The sequence below is a fragment of the Mixophyes fleayi genome, chromosome 5 (genome assembly GCF_038048845.1).
Source record: "Mixophyes fleayi isolate aMixFle1 chromosome 5, aMixFle1.hap1, whole genome shotgun sequence".
NCBI lineage: Eukaryota > Metazoa > Chordata > Amphibia > Anura > Limnodynastidae > Mixophyes > Mixophyes fleayi.
Window position 1 is genome coordinate 5,969,012 of NC_134406.1, and position 17,509 is coordinate 5,986,520.

At 41.3% G+C, this 17,509-nt stretch overlaps 1 protein-coding gene across 7 annotated transcripts in view; it reads right to left on the reverse strand.

Annotated features, from left to right (window-relative positions):
- ADGRB1 (adhesion G protein-coupled receptor B1) overlaps positions 1 to 17,509 on the reverse strand; it is a 411,983-nt gene that overhangs the window by 38,502 nt on the left and 355,972 nt on the right. For all 7 annotated transcript variants that reach the window (XM_075211647.1, XM_075211646.1, XM_075211644.1 and 4 more), the window contains 2 exons: positions 10,031 to 10,097; positions 6,479 to 6,564 (listed from right to left, as the gene is read on the reverse strand). In XM_075211647.1, coding sequence (XP_075067748.1) covers positions 6,479 to 6,564; positions 10,031 to 10,097 — 153 coding nt within the window. The remainder of the gene's footprint in view (positions 1 to 6,478; positions 6,565 to 10,030; positions 10,098 to 17,509) is intronic.

The following is a 17,509-nucleotide window of genomic DNA, read 5'->3' on the forward strand; positions in this document are numbered from 1 at the left end:
ATTCCAAACTGTGTTCCAACACACGTAAAACAATTCATATCACCACGGGAGGTGACAAAACACTAGTTTCTTGTAAGAAAACCTTGTAAAAGTTACACAAAATACGATCAATAACCAGATGCATTTGCAAGAAAAAGTTAAGTTGTACAATTTCATGTGCAGACTGATTGATTGGTTTATAACTTGGCTGCGTTCTATCTTTGACTGCCAGCTGACTAGTATATGTTATTACAGCATCAACTTCAGGATACAGTATATTGTTTACATTTGTACATAATGTTAGATCAAAGTGTCTAAGAAATGTTTAAAGTGCTTCGAAAAAAATAATGTCAATGACAGATTAAACATAAATGCAAGTGGTAGTTTTTAAGGAGAGAAAATATTGGTCACTGTATTTCAGGACACAGGAAGCAACTTTTCTTTTCAAAGTTCTTAAGGGCACCAAGAATCTCTCTCCTGCCTAGTAAACCTCTCAGGTTTTAGAAATCAGATATCTACCTTATCGCCAACAGTTAACTTCCGATAGAATTCACATATCTACCTCCCAATAGAATTCATATATCTACCTCCTGACAGAATTCAAATATCTACCTCCTGACAGAATTCACACATCTACCTCCTGACAGAATTCACACATCTACCTCCCGACAGAATTCACACATCTACCTCCCGATAGAATTCACATATCTACCTCCTGACAGAATTCACACATCTACCTCCCGATAGAATTCACACATCTACCTCCCGATAGAATTCACACATCTACCTCCTGACAGAATTCACATATCTACCTCCCAATAGAATTCATATATCTACCTCCTGACAGAATTCAAATATCTACCTCCTGACAGAATTCACACATCTACCTCCTGACAGAATTCACACATCTACCTCCCGACAGAATTCACACATCTACCTCCCGATAGAATTCACACATCTACCTCCCGATAGAATTCACATATCTACCTCCCGATAGAATTCACATATCTACCTCCTGACAGAATTCACACATCTACCTCCCGATAGAATTCACATATCTACCTCCTGACAGAATTCACACATCTACCTCCCGACAGAATTCACACATCTACCTCCCGACAGAATTCACACATCTACCTCCCGACAGAATTCACACATCTACCTCCCGACAGAATTCACACATCTACCTCCCGACAGAATTCACACATCTACCTCCCGACAGAATTCACATATCTACCTCCCGACATAATTCACATATCTACCCCCGACAGAATTCACACATCTACCTCCCGACATAATTCACATATCTACCTCCCGACAGAATTCACATATCTACCTCCCGACATAATTCACATATCTACCTCCCGACATAATTCACATATCTACCTCCCGACAGAGTTCACATATCTACCTCCCGACAGAATTCACATATCTACCTCCCGACATAATTCACATATCTACCTCCCGACAGAGTTCACATATCTACCTCCCGACAGAATTCACATATCTACCTCCCGACATAATTCACATATCTACCTCCTGACAGAGTTCACATATCTACCTCCCGACAGAATTCACATATCTACCTCCCGACATAATTCACATATCTACCTCCTGACAGAGTTCACATATCTACCTCCCGACAGAATTCACATATCTACCTCCCGACAGAATTCACATATCTACCTCCCGACATAATTCACATATCTACCTCCTGACAGAATTCACACATCTACCTCCCGACAGAATTCACACATCTACCTCCCGACATAATTCACATATCTACCTCCCGACATAATTCACATATCTACCTCCCGACAGAATTCACACATCTACCTCCCGACAGAATTCACACATCTACCTCCCGACAGAATTCACATATCTACCTCCCGACAGAGTTCACATATCTACCTCCCGACAGAATTCACATATCTACCTCCCGACAGAATTCACACATCTACCTCCCGACAGAATTCACACATCTACCTCCCGACAGAATTCACACATCTACCTCCCGATAGAATTCACACATCTACCTCCCGATAGAATTCACACATCTACCTCCCGACAGAATTCACATATCTACCTCCCGACATAATTTACATATCTACCTCCCGACAGAGTTCACATATCTATCTCCCGACAGAGTTCACATATCTACCCCCGACAGAATTCACATATCTACCTCCCGACATAATTCACACATCTACCTCCCGACAGAATTCACACATCTACCTCCCGACAGAATTCACACATCTACCTCCCGACAGAATTCACATATCTACCTCCCGACATAATTCACACATCTACCTCCTGACAGAATTCACACATCTACCTCCCGACAGAATTCACACATCTACCTCCCGACAGAATTCACATATCTACCTCCCGACATAATTCACATATCTACCTCCCGACAGAATTCACACATCTACCTCCCGACAGAATTCACACATCTACCTCCCGATAGAATTCACACATCTACCTCCCGACAGAATTCACATATCTACCTCCCGACATAATTTACATATCTACCTCCCGACAGAATTCACATATCTACCTCCCGACAGAGTTCACATATCTACCTCCCGACAGAATTCACACATCTACCTCCCGATAGAATTCACACATCTACCTCCCGATAGAATTCACACATCTACCTCCCGACAGAATTCACACATCTACCTCCCGATAGAATTCACACATCTACCTCCCGACAGAATTCACATATCTACCTCCTGACAGAATTCACATATCTACCTCCCGACAGAATTCACATATCTACCTCCCGACATAATTCACATATCTACCTCCCGACAGAATTCACATATCTACCTCCCGACAGAATTCACATATCTACCTCCCGACAGAATTCACATATCTACCTCCCGACAGAGTTCACATATCTACCTCCTGACAGAATTCACACATCTACCTCCCGACAGAATTCACATATCTACCTCCCGACATAATTCACATATCTACCTCCCGACAGAATTCACATATCTACCTCCCGACAGAATTCACATATCTACCTCCTGACAGAATTCACACATCTACCTCCCGACAGAATTCACATATCTACCTCCCGACATAATTCACATATCTACCTCCCGACAGAATTCACATATCTACCTCCCGACAGAATTCACACATCTACCTCCCGACAGAATTCACATATCTACCTCCCGACAGAGTTCACATATCTACCTCCCGACAGAGTTCACATATCTACCCCCGACAGAATTCACATATCTACCTCCCGACATAATTTACATATCTACCTCCCGACAGAATTCACACATCTACCTCCCGACAGAATTCACACATCTACCTCCCGACAGAATTCACATATCTACCTCCCGACAGAATTCACATATCTACCTCCCGACAGAATTCACACATCTACCTCCCGACAGAGTTCACATATCTACCTCCCGACATAATTCACATATCTACCTCCCGACAGAATTCACACATCTACCTCCCGACAGAATTCACACATCTACCTCCCGACAGAATTCACATATCTACCTCCCGACAGAATTCACATATCTACCTCCCGACAGAATTCACACATCTACCTCCCGACAGAATTCACACATCTACCTCCCGACAGAATTCACATATCTACCTCCCGACAGAATTCACATATCTACCTCCCGACAGAATTCACATATCTACCTCCCGACAGAATTCACACATCTACCTCCCGACAGAATTCACATATCTACCTCCCGATAGAATTCACATATCTACCTCCTGACAGAATTCACACATCTACCTCCCGATAGAATTCACACATCTACCTCCCGATAGAATTCACACATCTACCTCCCGATAGAATTCACACATCTACCTCCTGATAGAATTCACATATCTACCCCCGACAGAATTCACATATCTACCTCATAGTCAACTCTTCTTAACCTCCAAACCAAAATCACATATCTAGTTTATGACCGATTCTTCTTAACTTCTAATGCAGAACAAGCTACATACCGTACGGGTAACATTGATTAACATCCAAATGAAATATATACCTTACGTGTAACTCTTCCTAACTTACAATAGAAACAACATGTTTATCTCTCACAGACAACACTCCTACTAATAGAAATCACATACTTAGCTTATGGCCAACTCTTCCTGACCTCCAACAGAAATCACGTATCTGCCTGAATTATAAAAGTACATATGTTAAAATTATATCCTTCCATCAGTACAGAAAAATGACTGACGTGAGCTGGACTGCGGTGGGGAAGGACTGTATAGAGTGACAGCTCTATATTTTGCTCGGTGACAGAACTGGTGAAGTTACAGGGTGTTCTGTGTAATATATGTGTATTAGGGATGAGACACTACAGGTTGTTCCTACAGGCTCCAACAAATTCAGCCCTGAGTGTAAGAAATAATCTTCCTTTCATTCCAATATAAATATGTAAATTCGTCTATAGGATCTATTATCCAGAATTCTCTGGACTTTTCCGGATGAGGGGTTTCTCTGTAAATTGGAGTAATATATGTAAAATATACTAAATTACATTAAGAAATTACATATATCTTTCTCCACACAACCTCCGGTCTTTCTGCCTTTATTAAACTGTTTAGCAGTGCTCCTCAAAGTGAATATATAAAACATATGAAAAGTTATAACCTTTTCTCTACACAAAAGAGTCACCTGCTATAACGCTAGACTACAAATTATAAAAGACTGAGTGAAATTATGATTTAAAGCACCTGTTACACTGTTGTGTAGACACAGAAATATCTTTAGATGGGATCCCATTAAGGACATATATATCTGTATTATTATTATTATTGTTCACTAAACTTTAACTTGAAAACACTGCTTCTAATGTAGGGAAAATTATTAGTTCACTACCAATTGCAAGCTCCTCAGCCAAAGATATAAATTACAGTGCAAATTTGATAGCCAGTGTCTTGCACCCTCCATCATTCTTATGAATTCAATCAGACCTCATTTCCTATATGAGTTCAAGTCACATAACGTCTATAGAAAATGACAAAAATCTGAAATAATTAAATCACATAACAAAACTACATACAGTACAGGTGCAAAACAAATGTGTTAAGAATGTAATATCATATGGGATAAAACTCCTGTATTCTGTGTGGTAACAAGAAATTATTATAAACGGCTTTTAGTCAGTCCAGAGACCACAAAGTATTTTCCAAAAGATGAAATTAAATGAAATTAAACTAGTTGTTATCGGCCGCAACATCTAAGTACACGTTCTCCTGTAAAGAAACATTTATTTCTTGGACCTCTGTTATGTTGAATGTGTAAATTCAGTATAGAATTCTACTGCTGTATAGTTTATAAGCTACTGTTAGTAGCAGCACCCGGTTGAGTTTGTGTAGATCTGTAATAATATAAAGCACCAATAATCTCTTAAGGACATTTCTTCCTCAACAGAATGAAAAACTCTCAAGAATAGAAATGTAGTTGAAAAAAACCTAACAATTTAAACAATAGTCTTTTTAATGAAAACTCATTGCTTACTCTGCCCATGCTAAAAGCCTATTTTTTCACAATGATACACGTTGTCAACTGTAATATCAGAACCGGTTCTATGTTCGCTTCTCGGCCTTTTGGCTAAGATCAAGTGAGTACCTGTCTGAGTAAGGCCTCGCCCAACCTGAAAAGACCGTGGGAAAGCTTGGTCTGGCCAGAAAGCCGGTAGCTTGGAAGCCTGAGTTTAAAAAGTGCCCCTGGAGTGGTGACCCAGGGGTGCCGATATCACTTGAGGTTTAAATCATCCTCACTGGACACGAAGGCACAGAGCACAATCTCACTTCCAGCTACCACCACCTTTTCTTGCCCCGGCCTTTTGGCTGGGCAGGAACAATTTTTAACATCTCGGCCGGAAGGCTGGGGCCGTTATGCACGGCACTATTTATTTTCTACACCGTTTTGTCACTTGCCTTTTTTATGTTTTTTCTCACGGATTGGACGGGTTTGCGGCATCCCTTATGGGTCCGATCCCCTGACGATCTAGGGGAGGCGGTGTGGTCCTAGTGGCTCCCATCTCCCTGAACCCCTCTGAGGTCTCCCCCTTCGGGGGGAGGCAGAAGAACTGGTGCCTTGGGGTAAAACCCTTGGCAAAAGGGACCCCCCTAGCCTTGCGGCGAAGGGGGTCTGAAGACCCTTGCCCCCTAAGGGTCCTTATGGATCCGGGGGTCGGGGATCAAGGGACCCTTCCTCTTTTGAGGAGGGTCTGAACCCGCAACCTTGTGCACGTTTTTTATTTGGGGTTTCTCACTTATTTTTTCGAGCACTAGGACACGAAAGCACGCTCAAGGCTTTTAAAAAAAAAAAATCAGAACCGGTTCTATGTTATAATATTTAATATAAAAATGCAGATTGTACAGTTTTACAATGCGCATATTAGCACTATGACCTGTGGTTTAAGCTGATAGCAAACTGGTTATTGATCATATCATGTGTCCTGAGACAGAACAGAAACGGACTTACCCCGCCCGCTCCTTGAGCTTCTTGTCCGTTATGCCATCTTTAGATACCAGTTTATTAAACACCAAAATTCCAATGACCATGTTTACCTGGGAAGACAGAACGAAGACTTGAAATGTTTATGGTAGAGACACACAATTCTCAGTAAATAGTGGAAAGTGTGACAAAACGATCCTTATGGGCTAAAAATTCAGGTTAGATGACATATAACAACTTTTCTACTCCAATTTTCCACTCCTAGATTGCACTAATGTAACCCCTCCCACTCCTAGATCATTCCTAGTGTAACCACTCCCACTTCTAGATCATACCTAGTGTAACCACTCCCACTCCTAGATCATTCCTAGTGTAACCACTCCCACACCTAGATCATTCCTAATGTAACCACTCCCCCTCCTAGATCATTCCTAGAGTAAACACTCCCACTCCTAGATCATTCCTAATGTAACCACTTCCACTTCTAGATCATACCTAGTGTAATCACTCCCACTCCTAGATCATTCCTAGAGTAACTCCTCCCACTCCTAGATCATTCCTAGAGTAACCCCTCCCACTCCTAAATCATTCCTAGAGTAACCACTCCCACTCCTAGATCATTCCTAGAGTAACCCCTCCCACTCCTAGATCATTTCTAGAGTAATCGCTCCCACTCCTAGATTATTCCTAGAGTAACCATTCCCATTCCTAGATTATTCCTAGAGTAACCACTCCCACTCCTAGATCATTCCTAGAGTAACCCCTCCCACTCCTAGATCATTCCTAGAGTAACCACTCCCACTCCTAGATCATTCCTAGAGTAACCCCTCCCACTCCTAGATCATTCCTAGAGTAACCACTCCCACTCCTAGATCATTCCTAGAGTAATCCCTCCCACTCCTAGATCATTTCTAGAGTAATCGCTCCCACTCCTAGATTATTCCTAGAGTAACCATTCCCACTCCTAGATTATTCCTAGAGTAACCACTCCCACTCCTAGATCATTCCTAGAGTAACCACTCCCACTCCTAGATCATTCCTAGAGTAACCCCTCCCACTCCTAGATCATTCCTAGAGTAACCACTCCCACTCCTAGATCATTTCTAGAGTAACCATTCCCATTCCTAGATTATTCCTAGAGTAACCACTCCCACTCCTAGATCATTCCTAGAGTAACCCCTCCCACTCCTAGATCATTCCTAGAGTAACCACTCCCACTGCTAGATCATTCCTAGAGTAACCCCTCCCACTCCTAGATCATTCCTAGAGTAACCACTCCCACTCCTAGATCATTCCTAGAGTAACCCCTCCCACTCCTAGATCATTTCTAGAGTAATCGCTCCCACTCCTAGATTATTCCTAGAGTAACCATTCCCACTCCTAGATTATTCCTAGAGTAACCACTCCCACTCCTAGATCATTCCTAGAGTAACCCCTCCCACTCCTAGATCATTCCTAGAGTAACCACTCCCACTCCTAGATCATTCCTAGAGTAACCCCTCCCACTCCTAGATCATTCCTAGAGTAACCACTCCTACTCCTAGATTAGATTTGATATAACTACTTCCAGTTATCGATCCTTCCTGATGTAACCACTTCCACTACTAAATTAATCCTTAGTAAATCCGGTGTAAATTCACTGGTTACCATTATATCCAGGCTACACTGTAGCGCTGGAAAAAAATGTATGTTAACTAGCAAAGGTGTTAAATGTGTAGGAAAAAAATAAAATAAAACTCACAATATATGAGCTAAATGCAGAATTTATAGACAAATAATGTACTCAAAATAGTAGTAAATGTATCTGATAATCATTGAAAACACAAGGTCAATAAAATAACAGGTATAAATAAGGTTCATTTGTTAAAAACAAGGGCACTTAGACATAGTAAACAACTTTTTGAGCAACACATATATATTTTTGTACCACTGACACTCTTTTTAATCTTTTTTTGATCTCTACACTTACTGTCAGTATTAAGTACTCTGTATAAAACATGTCATAGCAATTTAAAGTATTGATTATTTATCTCCTGCCTGTCCGTGTGTGCCCAGTTTTTAAGTGGGCACTCCTACGGTTAGATGATCACAGACTGAGAGTTATATAGTGGAAGGAGCAGGGTCCTCCAGCAGCTCAGAGTATATCAGGAGATGAGTGATGTGTTAGTGAGGACAGGGCTGCATGTGACAGGGGCAATTACATGATGTGAGGAGGGGAATGGAGGCAGCAGGAAGCCACAGACTGAGAGTTATATAGTGGAAGGAGTAGGGTCCTCCAGCAGCACAGAGTATATCAGGAGATAAGTGATGTGTTAGTGAGGACAGGACTGCATGTGACAGGGGCAGTGACATGATGTGAGGAAGGGAATGGAGGCAGCAGGTAATCAAATACTGAAAGTTATATAGTTGAAGGAACAGAGTCTCCAGCAGCACAAAGTATATCAGGAGATGAGTGATGTGTTAGTGAGGATAGGGCTGCATGTGACAGGGGCAGTGACATGATGTGAGGAGGGGAATGGAGGAAGCAGGAAGTCATAGACTTAGAGTTAAATAGTGGAAGGAGCAGGGTCCTCTAGCAGCACAGAGTAGTGATGTGAGGCTCCAGTCACACTGATGCAGAAAGAATGTAGTTCAAAGTTCATCCATGCAACTTTAATTGCAATACAGGACTAATTTAAATCTATCTCATCACTTACATACAGTGTAGGCAGCCATCAATATTCATGAGAATGCAGCCTCAATTAATTCACTAGGAACCAGTCCCTCATGAATATTACTATTAACGATGTCTTGCATCCTAATGAATCGATAGGCTGCTACCCCATGAATATTGCATAAGCTCCCACAATGACTGCCTCCACTGTGGGTAGCTGACAGTTACACTTTAAAGGAACTCTGAAACATTTTATCTAATTGTGTCAGGCACAGCGGAATAAATCTGCTAGATATAGAGTGGAGTCTGCTACCTACTGGCCTAATCTCTTTCATACTATCTGCAAATCAGGACCTGCCCACAATGACATTATGCCCCTCCCACAAGGATGTTACAAATATCTCTTGGCACTAAAGAGATTATGTGGAAGAGAAGATAATTAATAACTTCTATAAGCAGTCATACTACCACTGTCATAAAATGTGAAATCTTGTAACAAAATGTATCTATTTATTCATTCTTTAGTAATTACATCAGATAAATAGAAAGGGAAAATCATTAAATATAAGGATAAATTCCCTTAAACACTGGTTAGCTGGTTAACAGAACAACAAATGTATCTGTTTTATACTGCATAACTCCAGCACAATATTAAAAATGATCTTACGTAATATGAAATTGTTATTCTGAGAATTGGAGGCTGCAATTCAGCTGGGAATTATAATTCCTAAATCATTATGCCTGGCGATTTAGAATGTAGGATTAGAGTATTGTGAGATCATTAATCCCCTCACTGTTTATTAAACCTTAGCATCAATGGAGTTTGCAGAAAGCTTCTACAATTTGTTAACTTCAAAATGACACTTTCTCAATTAATTTGAAGCATAAAATGTACAATAAAAGGAAGTTTCATTAATAAAAAATACCAAAACAACAGCAGCAGCCGGTCCCACAAACGCATAGAGGAGCCCACCTTCCAGGGACAACCAGCAACTGCAAGACAGAAGCAATCAGGTCATTGAACGCCATGAATACACCTGCAATCAGTTCTGTCATCGGAGTTTAGCAACTTTTATTTCTCTGGCTATAAACCTTTGCAGAGAATGGTGGAAGTTTTAGTTGAACAATAGTCAGACTAGTTTGTTTAAACCTGCTCTACGTGCAACGTTTAAGAAGTTATACATGAAATAGAGACGCTGATTAACTGATAATTGCACTAGTACATCAATCTAGACAAACAGCACCGTGTAGTCATTCCTACAGACAGAGTAGGAATAAGAAGTGAGAATTGCATCAAGCAATCCTGCATAAATAGAAAAATCGAAGTGGTGTTGTGGAAACATATTAAGAAATAACAGTCATCTAACAAAAGTCATTGGCTTCTATCCACACACTGGGCTAGATTTACTAAGCTGTGGGTTTGAAAAAGTGGGGATGTTGCCTATAGCAACCAATCAGATTCTAGCTGTCATTTTGTAGAAGGTACTAAATAAATGAAAGCTAGAATCTGATTGGTTGCTATAGGCATTATCTCCACTTCTTCAAACCCGCAATTTAGTAAATCTAGCCCTTAGAGTTATGAGCAAATCCAGCTTGTGAGTTCAAACATAAGACGAGAACTGGGAGGTGGTGCAAACAGAGTTGCCAACTGTACTCCTTTCCTGGAGGGGAAATCAAGTGGCAAATGTGTATGTGGGGGATGTGGCATAGTGATTTGCACCAATTTTGGACCCGTCCAAGCAGCAGAATGCCACAATCGTTTAATTGTGCCGCAGGGGTAGGGCGAAAATGATAAGATTGGTCTCAAAATACATCAAGGCCCAGTTCTGCCCACTTCACTACCCGACATTTGTCTCCTGAACATTCCAGGAAACTAGGCAAGTTTGATTTAAAATGTAGTGTGGAACTAAAGCTAGCCTGTATGTGTGCAGACAGTATGTGTGCAGACAGTATGTGTGCAGACAGTATGTGTGCAGACAGTATGTGTGCATAAAATGTTTGCATGTGAATCTCTGCAGAGCAGCATAGTTCGCTCAGGTGCAAATTCTGGGTAAATTTTCCCCACACTCTAAATCTACTCAGATAAGTGCAAAGAAACCTCTAAGGTTCTAATTCTAAGGTTACATTTGATAATACTACACTTGGGATGTGATTGTATATTTTATCACATATAATATACAAGTGCTGCTTCTACACGGTTATCATTGCACACATAATAACAACAGATGTTGAGGGTTACATTCTGAATACAGACCAAAATAAGTAGTACTGTGCATTTTCCATTGTGGAGATAATAAGAAGTGATACTGAGGATTACGTGCAGAATACAGACTAAAGGAAGTAGTATTGTGTAATTTTCATTGCAATCATGATAAGAACAGATATTAAGAATTGTATCCAGAATGCACAACAAAAGACCTGATACTGTATAATAGGTAAATATTTAAAATAAATAAATAAATATAATAAACATGTTAACGTGGCAATCTTCAAAACCTCTCGACCACATATTGTATTTTAGATGGTAACAATGGTGTAATATTTAAGAATAATGACAGAACACCCCACAATGTATTCGTCTGCCCCCCCCCCCCCCCAAAAAAAAAAGAAAAGAAAAGCAGCTGGAAAACAATGTCTTTCTACGCATACACAGCAATTTCAGCCTTGACTTGGTCTGATTTTCAGGTGGACAGTTGAGGACGTTTGATCAGCTCACAGCAGACAGTGTGAAAACACAATGTATTTCCTGAGAAGGGCTGACAGCAAAATGACTGCTGTGAGAATCGCTGGCACGAAGATAAAAGGTTTCGCAGCGTTGTGCCAAGCGGCCAGGCTCTGCCGCATGAATGCCAATGAGATCGCAGATAGATGACCCTGGTCAATTGTTTCTGCTCCAGGGCCAAAGCCAATATTGCGCTGACAGATGTCTGGGCAGAGAACAGAAGTGTGACACTCGGGTTTCTGCCCCCTCTCTGTGAGAGCGTAGGGCGAGGACAAGCGGTGGACAGGCAGACAGGTTGGATGACCTGTTAACTCCTTCAACTGCCTGCACCTCGTCCATGTCTGGTGCTGTTTTATATCTGTGGATCTAACCCTTACACACTCGTCACTGTATTATATCTGTGGATCTAACCCTTACACACTCGGTGCTGTATTATATCTGTGGATCTAACCCTTACACACTCGTCACTGTATTATATCTGTGGATCTAACCCTTACACACTCGTCACTGTATTATATCTGTGGATCTAAACCTTACACACTCGGCACTGTATTATATCTGTGGATCTAACCCTTACACACTCGGCACTGTATTATATCTGCGGATCTAAACCTTACACACTCGGTGCTGTATTATATCTGCGGATCTAAACCTTACACACGCAGTGCTGTATTATATCTGTGGATCTAAACCTTACACACTCGGTGCTGTATTATATCTGTGGATCTAACCCTTACACACTCGGTGCTGTAGTATATCTGTGGATCTAACCCTTACACACTCGTCACTGTATTATATCTGTGGATCTAAACCTTACACACTCGGTGCTGTTTTATATCTGTGGATCTAAACCTTACACACTCGGTGCTGTATTATATCTGTGGATCTAACCCTTACACACTCGGTGCTGTATTATATCTGTGGATCTAACCCTTACACACTCGTCACTGTATTATATCTGTGGATCTAACCCTTACACACTCGTCACTGTATTATATCTGTGGATCTAACCCTTACACACTCGGTGCTGTATTATATCTGCGGATCTAAACCTTACACACTCGTCACTGTATTATATCTGTGGATCTAACCCTTACACACTCGGTGCTGTATTATATCTGTGGATCTAACCCTTACACACTCGGTGCTGTATTATATCTGTGGATCTAAACCTTACACACTCGGCACTGTATTATATCTGTGGATCTAACCCTTACACACTCGGTGCTGTATTATATCTGCGGATCTAAACCTTACACACTCAGCACTTGTGTTACGTGTTTCTGATACCGTTATGGCTAAATTAGCTTATTTTTATGCTAAACTGGCAGCCATGATATAATTCCTGAACCAACAATTTACATTATTTGGCTACTAGTATCACAAGAAAACATATATTTCTAGAAATCTATTTATGGTTCTGCAGCACGGCCCTCCACACCCCATGATTCCGCAACTGTGCCCCCCACACCCTATGGTTCCTAAGCTGTGCCCCCCACACTCTATGGTTCCATAACTGTGCCCCCCACACCCTATGGTTCCATAGCTGTGCCCCCCACACCCTATGGTTCCTCAGCTTTGCCCCCAATACCCTATGGTTCCGCAGCACGGCCCTCCACACCCCATGATTCCGCAACTGTGCCCCCCACACCCTATGGTTCCTCAGCTGTGCCCTCCACACCCTAAGGTTCCATAGCTGTGCCCCCCACACCCTATGGTTCCTCAGCTGTGCCCCCAATACCCTATGGTTCCGCAGCACGGCCCTCCACACCCCATGATTCCGCAACTGTGCCCCCCACACCCTATGGTTCCTCAGCTGTGCCCCCCACACCCTATGGTTCCATAGTTGTGCCCCCCACACCCTATGGTTCCTCAGCTGTGCCCGCCACACCCTATGGTTCCATAGTTGTGCCCCCCACCTTGTATGGTTCCTCAGCTGTGCCCCCCACACCCTATGGTTCCATTAGCTGTGCCCTCCACACCCTATGGTTCCATTAGCTGTGCCCTCATTCTGCTGGTGGAGTAGTTGGGGTGTGAACACATAAAGGTCATAGTCTATGTATTTCACAAATTTGCGACATTTCATGGCCAGATGTGTAATGAGGAAAACATTTTGCAGAACAGATACAATTAAAGTAGGAAACCAATCAAACATGTTATACAGAATAATAGGACATCTGTGCTAAATGAAGTGTTCTGTGCATATTGTTTTGTTTGTGTTGCGCTTCATGGAGCACACAGCGCATTGTAATACTGGATAAAACAAATCTTATAAACTTCATGGAGAAACATGTACAATAACAGCAAGAACATAACGAAGGGGACTTTGCCCAAACCCTAATTTAAACACATTTTGCACCTGTAACCACATGCTGCCTTGTTCTATGGTTATAAATCTGTAGTCCAAAACTACTTTGGAAAATCAGAGTAAAATACTTTGGAAAATCAGAGTAAGTAACACGGCGCAGCTGATGCGGAAAGAGTCTACATAGTGTATCCTGCGTCATATCGCTCTGCACACGCCCAGACAGTGGGCGCACACATATCACCATCATCATCATCATATGATGGGTGAGTACAATAAAGACATGTTACTGCATACGTGCTCATGCAGAAACACACATATGTGTCTGTTACAAGGTGCTATAACGCAGGAACAAGTTCTTGCTGATGACTTGTCGCAAACCAGACACATACGCTGCGGATTCATTACGCGATGTGTAGATGCCGCGATATGGATTGAAATAAGCTCATTTTCCATGTTCTTTTTAAGAGTAATTTACTCCCGTTTTGCAGCCGTCTCTGTGTCTTTCCTTGTTATATCCAAATTCTATATAATGCGCTATCATTTTCCAGAAAGTCTTTGCTTCCGAACGTTCGCCTTGCACCACAGTGACTGAGCTGTGACCCTGGTTTGTGAGAACACACAGTAAAAATATGCAAAAGAACAAACCCCCCAACCAAGGACATGTAACCAAGTAATTTTCCGAGGAATGAGCATCTTAACAAAATCATGATTGGCCTTCGCCTTCCCGGAGCAAATTCAGTCTACCTTGAAGACAGCTAATAAATTAATTCTAGCACTCACGCCGTTTCCAACTCCCGTATTAAGATTAATGTCGCCCATTCTTCCCACCTAAATAAGGTGTTCTAAGCAATTTGTAAGCTGAACAAGTGGAAAGGTTTGACACGGTGGTACTGTGGGGCATGAAGGAGGCAATTATTCAATGTCAGGGCATCTCAGTTCCCTGCGTGGCGCACAAAACTAAATATTATTCTCTCAATCTCATTAAAGGTGCTCAGTGACATTGAAAAACACCCTTGTCCCCATCCGTCCCGTGGTTAAATACCCGGAAGATTGTGTGTAATGATTCCAGCAGTGCGGTAGTTACACAACATGGCTACAGTATGTGTTACAGCGTAAATCGGATGTAGAGGTAACGCAGGATCCGAACTATTGTTATCTGGTATCTATCAGATGATTTTCAGAACTTTTCCCATAGGTCCGGCAGTTTTACAGGTCACCGAATACGTGTAGCACAATTGTAGAAATATTTGTGCAGAAGTGTAGTCAGCATTTGGGGCCTGATTCATCAAGGATCTTAAATTAAGAAGTTTCTTATTTAAGTCTCCTGGACCAAACCATGTTACAATGCAAGGGGTGCAAATGAGTTTTCTGTTTTGCATATACCGTATTTCCCCATGTATAAGACGCACCTTTTCCCCCAAAATTTTGGGTCTAATAACTGGGTGCGTCTTATACAGGGGTAGTAGCACTTACCCTGTCAGATGACTCCTCTGTCCGGTAGAGTCTTCTCTCCGTCTGATCCTGATGCTGGAAACCCGATTAAGGTCCTCTCTGCGATGTCCGGATGTCCTTTCAGGACCTTGACAAGGTCCTGAAAGGCATTCTTTCAGGACCTTGAAATCCTGAAAGGATTGTCAAGGTCCTGAAAGGACATCCGGACATCGCAGAGAGGACCTTAATCGGGTTTCCAGCATCAGGATCAGACGGAGAGAAGACAGAAGACTTTACCAGACAGAGGAAGCATCTGACTAGGGTAAGTCAGAATTCACTATAGCGTAGTCTCTCCTCTGTATAAGCTGCACAAATACTCTGTGAAAAAATTGAGGATAATGTTTATCCTCAATTTTTTCACATGATTTATATAGGTGCGTCTTATACAGTGGAGCGTCCTATACATGGGGAAATACGGTAACTTAAATACTGACTGTTTTTTCATGCAGCACACAAATATCAACTTTAAATTTCAGTGTACAAATAAGCTATCAAGTATTTGTGTGCTACATGGAAAAACAGTCAGTATTTAACTTATGTGCAAAACAGAATACTAATTTGCACCCCTTGCATTGTTACATGGTTTTGTCCAGGAGACTTAAATAAGAAACTTCTTAATTTAAGATCCTTAATGAATCAGGCCCTTGCTCTTTAAGTCAATTTGCACAGAACAGAGCACAAGGAACGTGCAAATACTTGCAAGGACCGAGCTGTGAGTAGGATAATGTATGTGAAATATAATACGTTTCTGTGTCTCCAGTCAGCTAATTAATCTAAAATAAAGGGACTTTATAAAAAGGAAAGCCTGCACATGGCATCTTTTTCATCTTCTCCTGCCTTCGGACTCCCATCATAATCTCTCACAAAGTGAGCGGGGTTGTGCTGTTTATATACTGACGGAACATATAATTATCTGGTGAAGCGCACTTGACGTTTGAAAAATCTAACAATGATGATCTAGCCTGAGTGAAAGCTTTTTAGCAATGTATTACAATTATGATGTATAAATTCAAAGAAAATCAGTTATAGGTGTAAACTTTCTATGTATTGTACTAACAATTAGCTGTTGGTGTGGGCTATCCCATGGGCTGGAGATCATGTGACACTAATTTCATGATAAATTAGAGCCAATGGGCCTGATTCATTAAGGAAAGTTAAGCAAAAAATGTAGTAAGTTTTCTTACTAAAGTTTTCTAGACAAAACAATGTTACAATGTAAGGGGTGCAAATTAGTTTGCACATAAGGAAAATACTGGCTGTTTTTTCATGTAGCACACAAATACTTCATAGCTTTATTTTTACACTGAAATTTAAAGTTGATCTAGGACATGCCCTACCCCAACTATAAATCTGCCATTGCATTTTAAATTTACCTCCCCCTCCAATGCAACATGGTTTTGCCATACTTACTTACTTGTGCTTCACTTCCCTTAATGAATCAGGCCCAATGTGCTCAAAGCTGGCAAACTTCTTAGAGTTTGAGGATGTCACTCTCATTAATATTCATAAATATGTATATCTGTAATAACCGATTTCATGCAGACATATTAACATGAAAATATAGTAGAAACTGTAAGACACACTAAATGCAATGTATGTTTTATTTCGTTGTCTGTATGTTCCCCAAAATAAAAAATAAAATCGAGGTCAAACCATGCTCAAATTCCCCCAACCACTTGATATAGCTGTGAGGACACGCCCACTTCCTCACAAGTCACGCCCCCTCTAGCGGTCCAATCATCTTTATATATCTGGTTAATGTGTTGTGTGTAGGTGACAGGTCCACTTTAAGAGAACTACTTTGCACTGATTGTACGTTTGCTATTACTAATTATGATATATTTTATCAAGTTAAAAACATGGCAGCAAATGTCCAGTAATTGA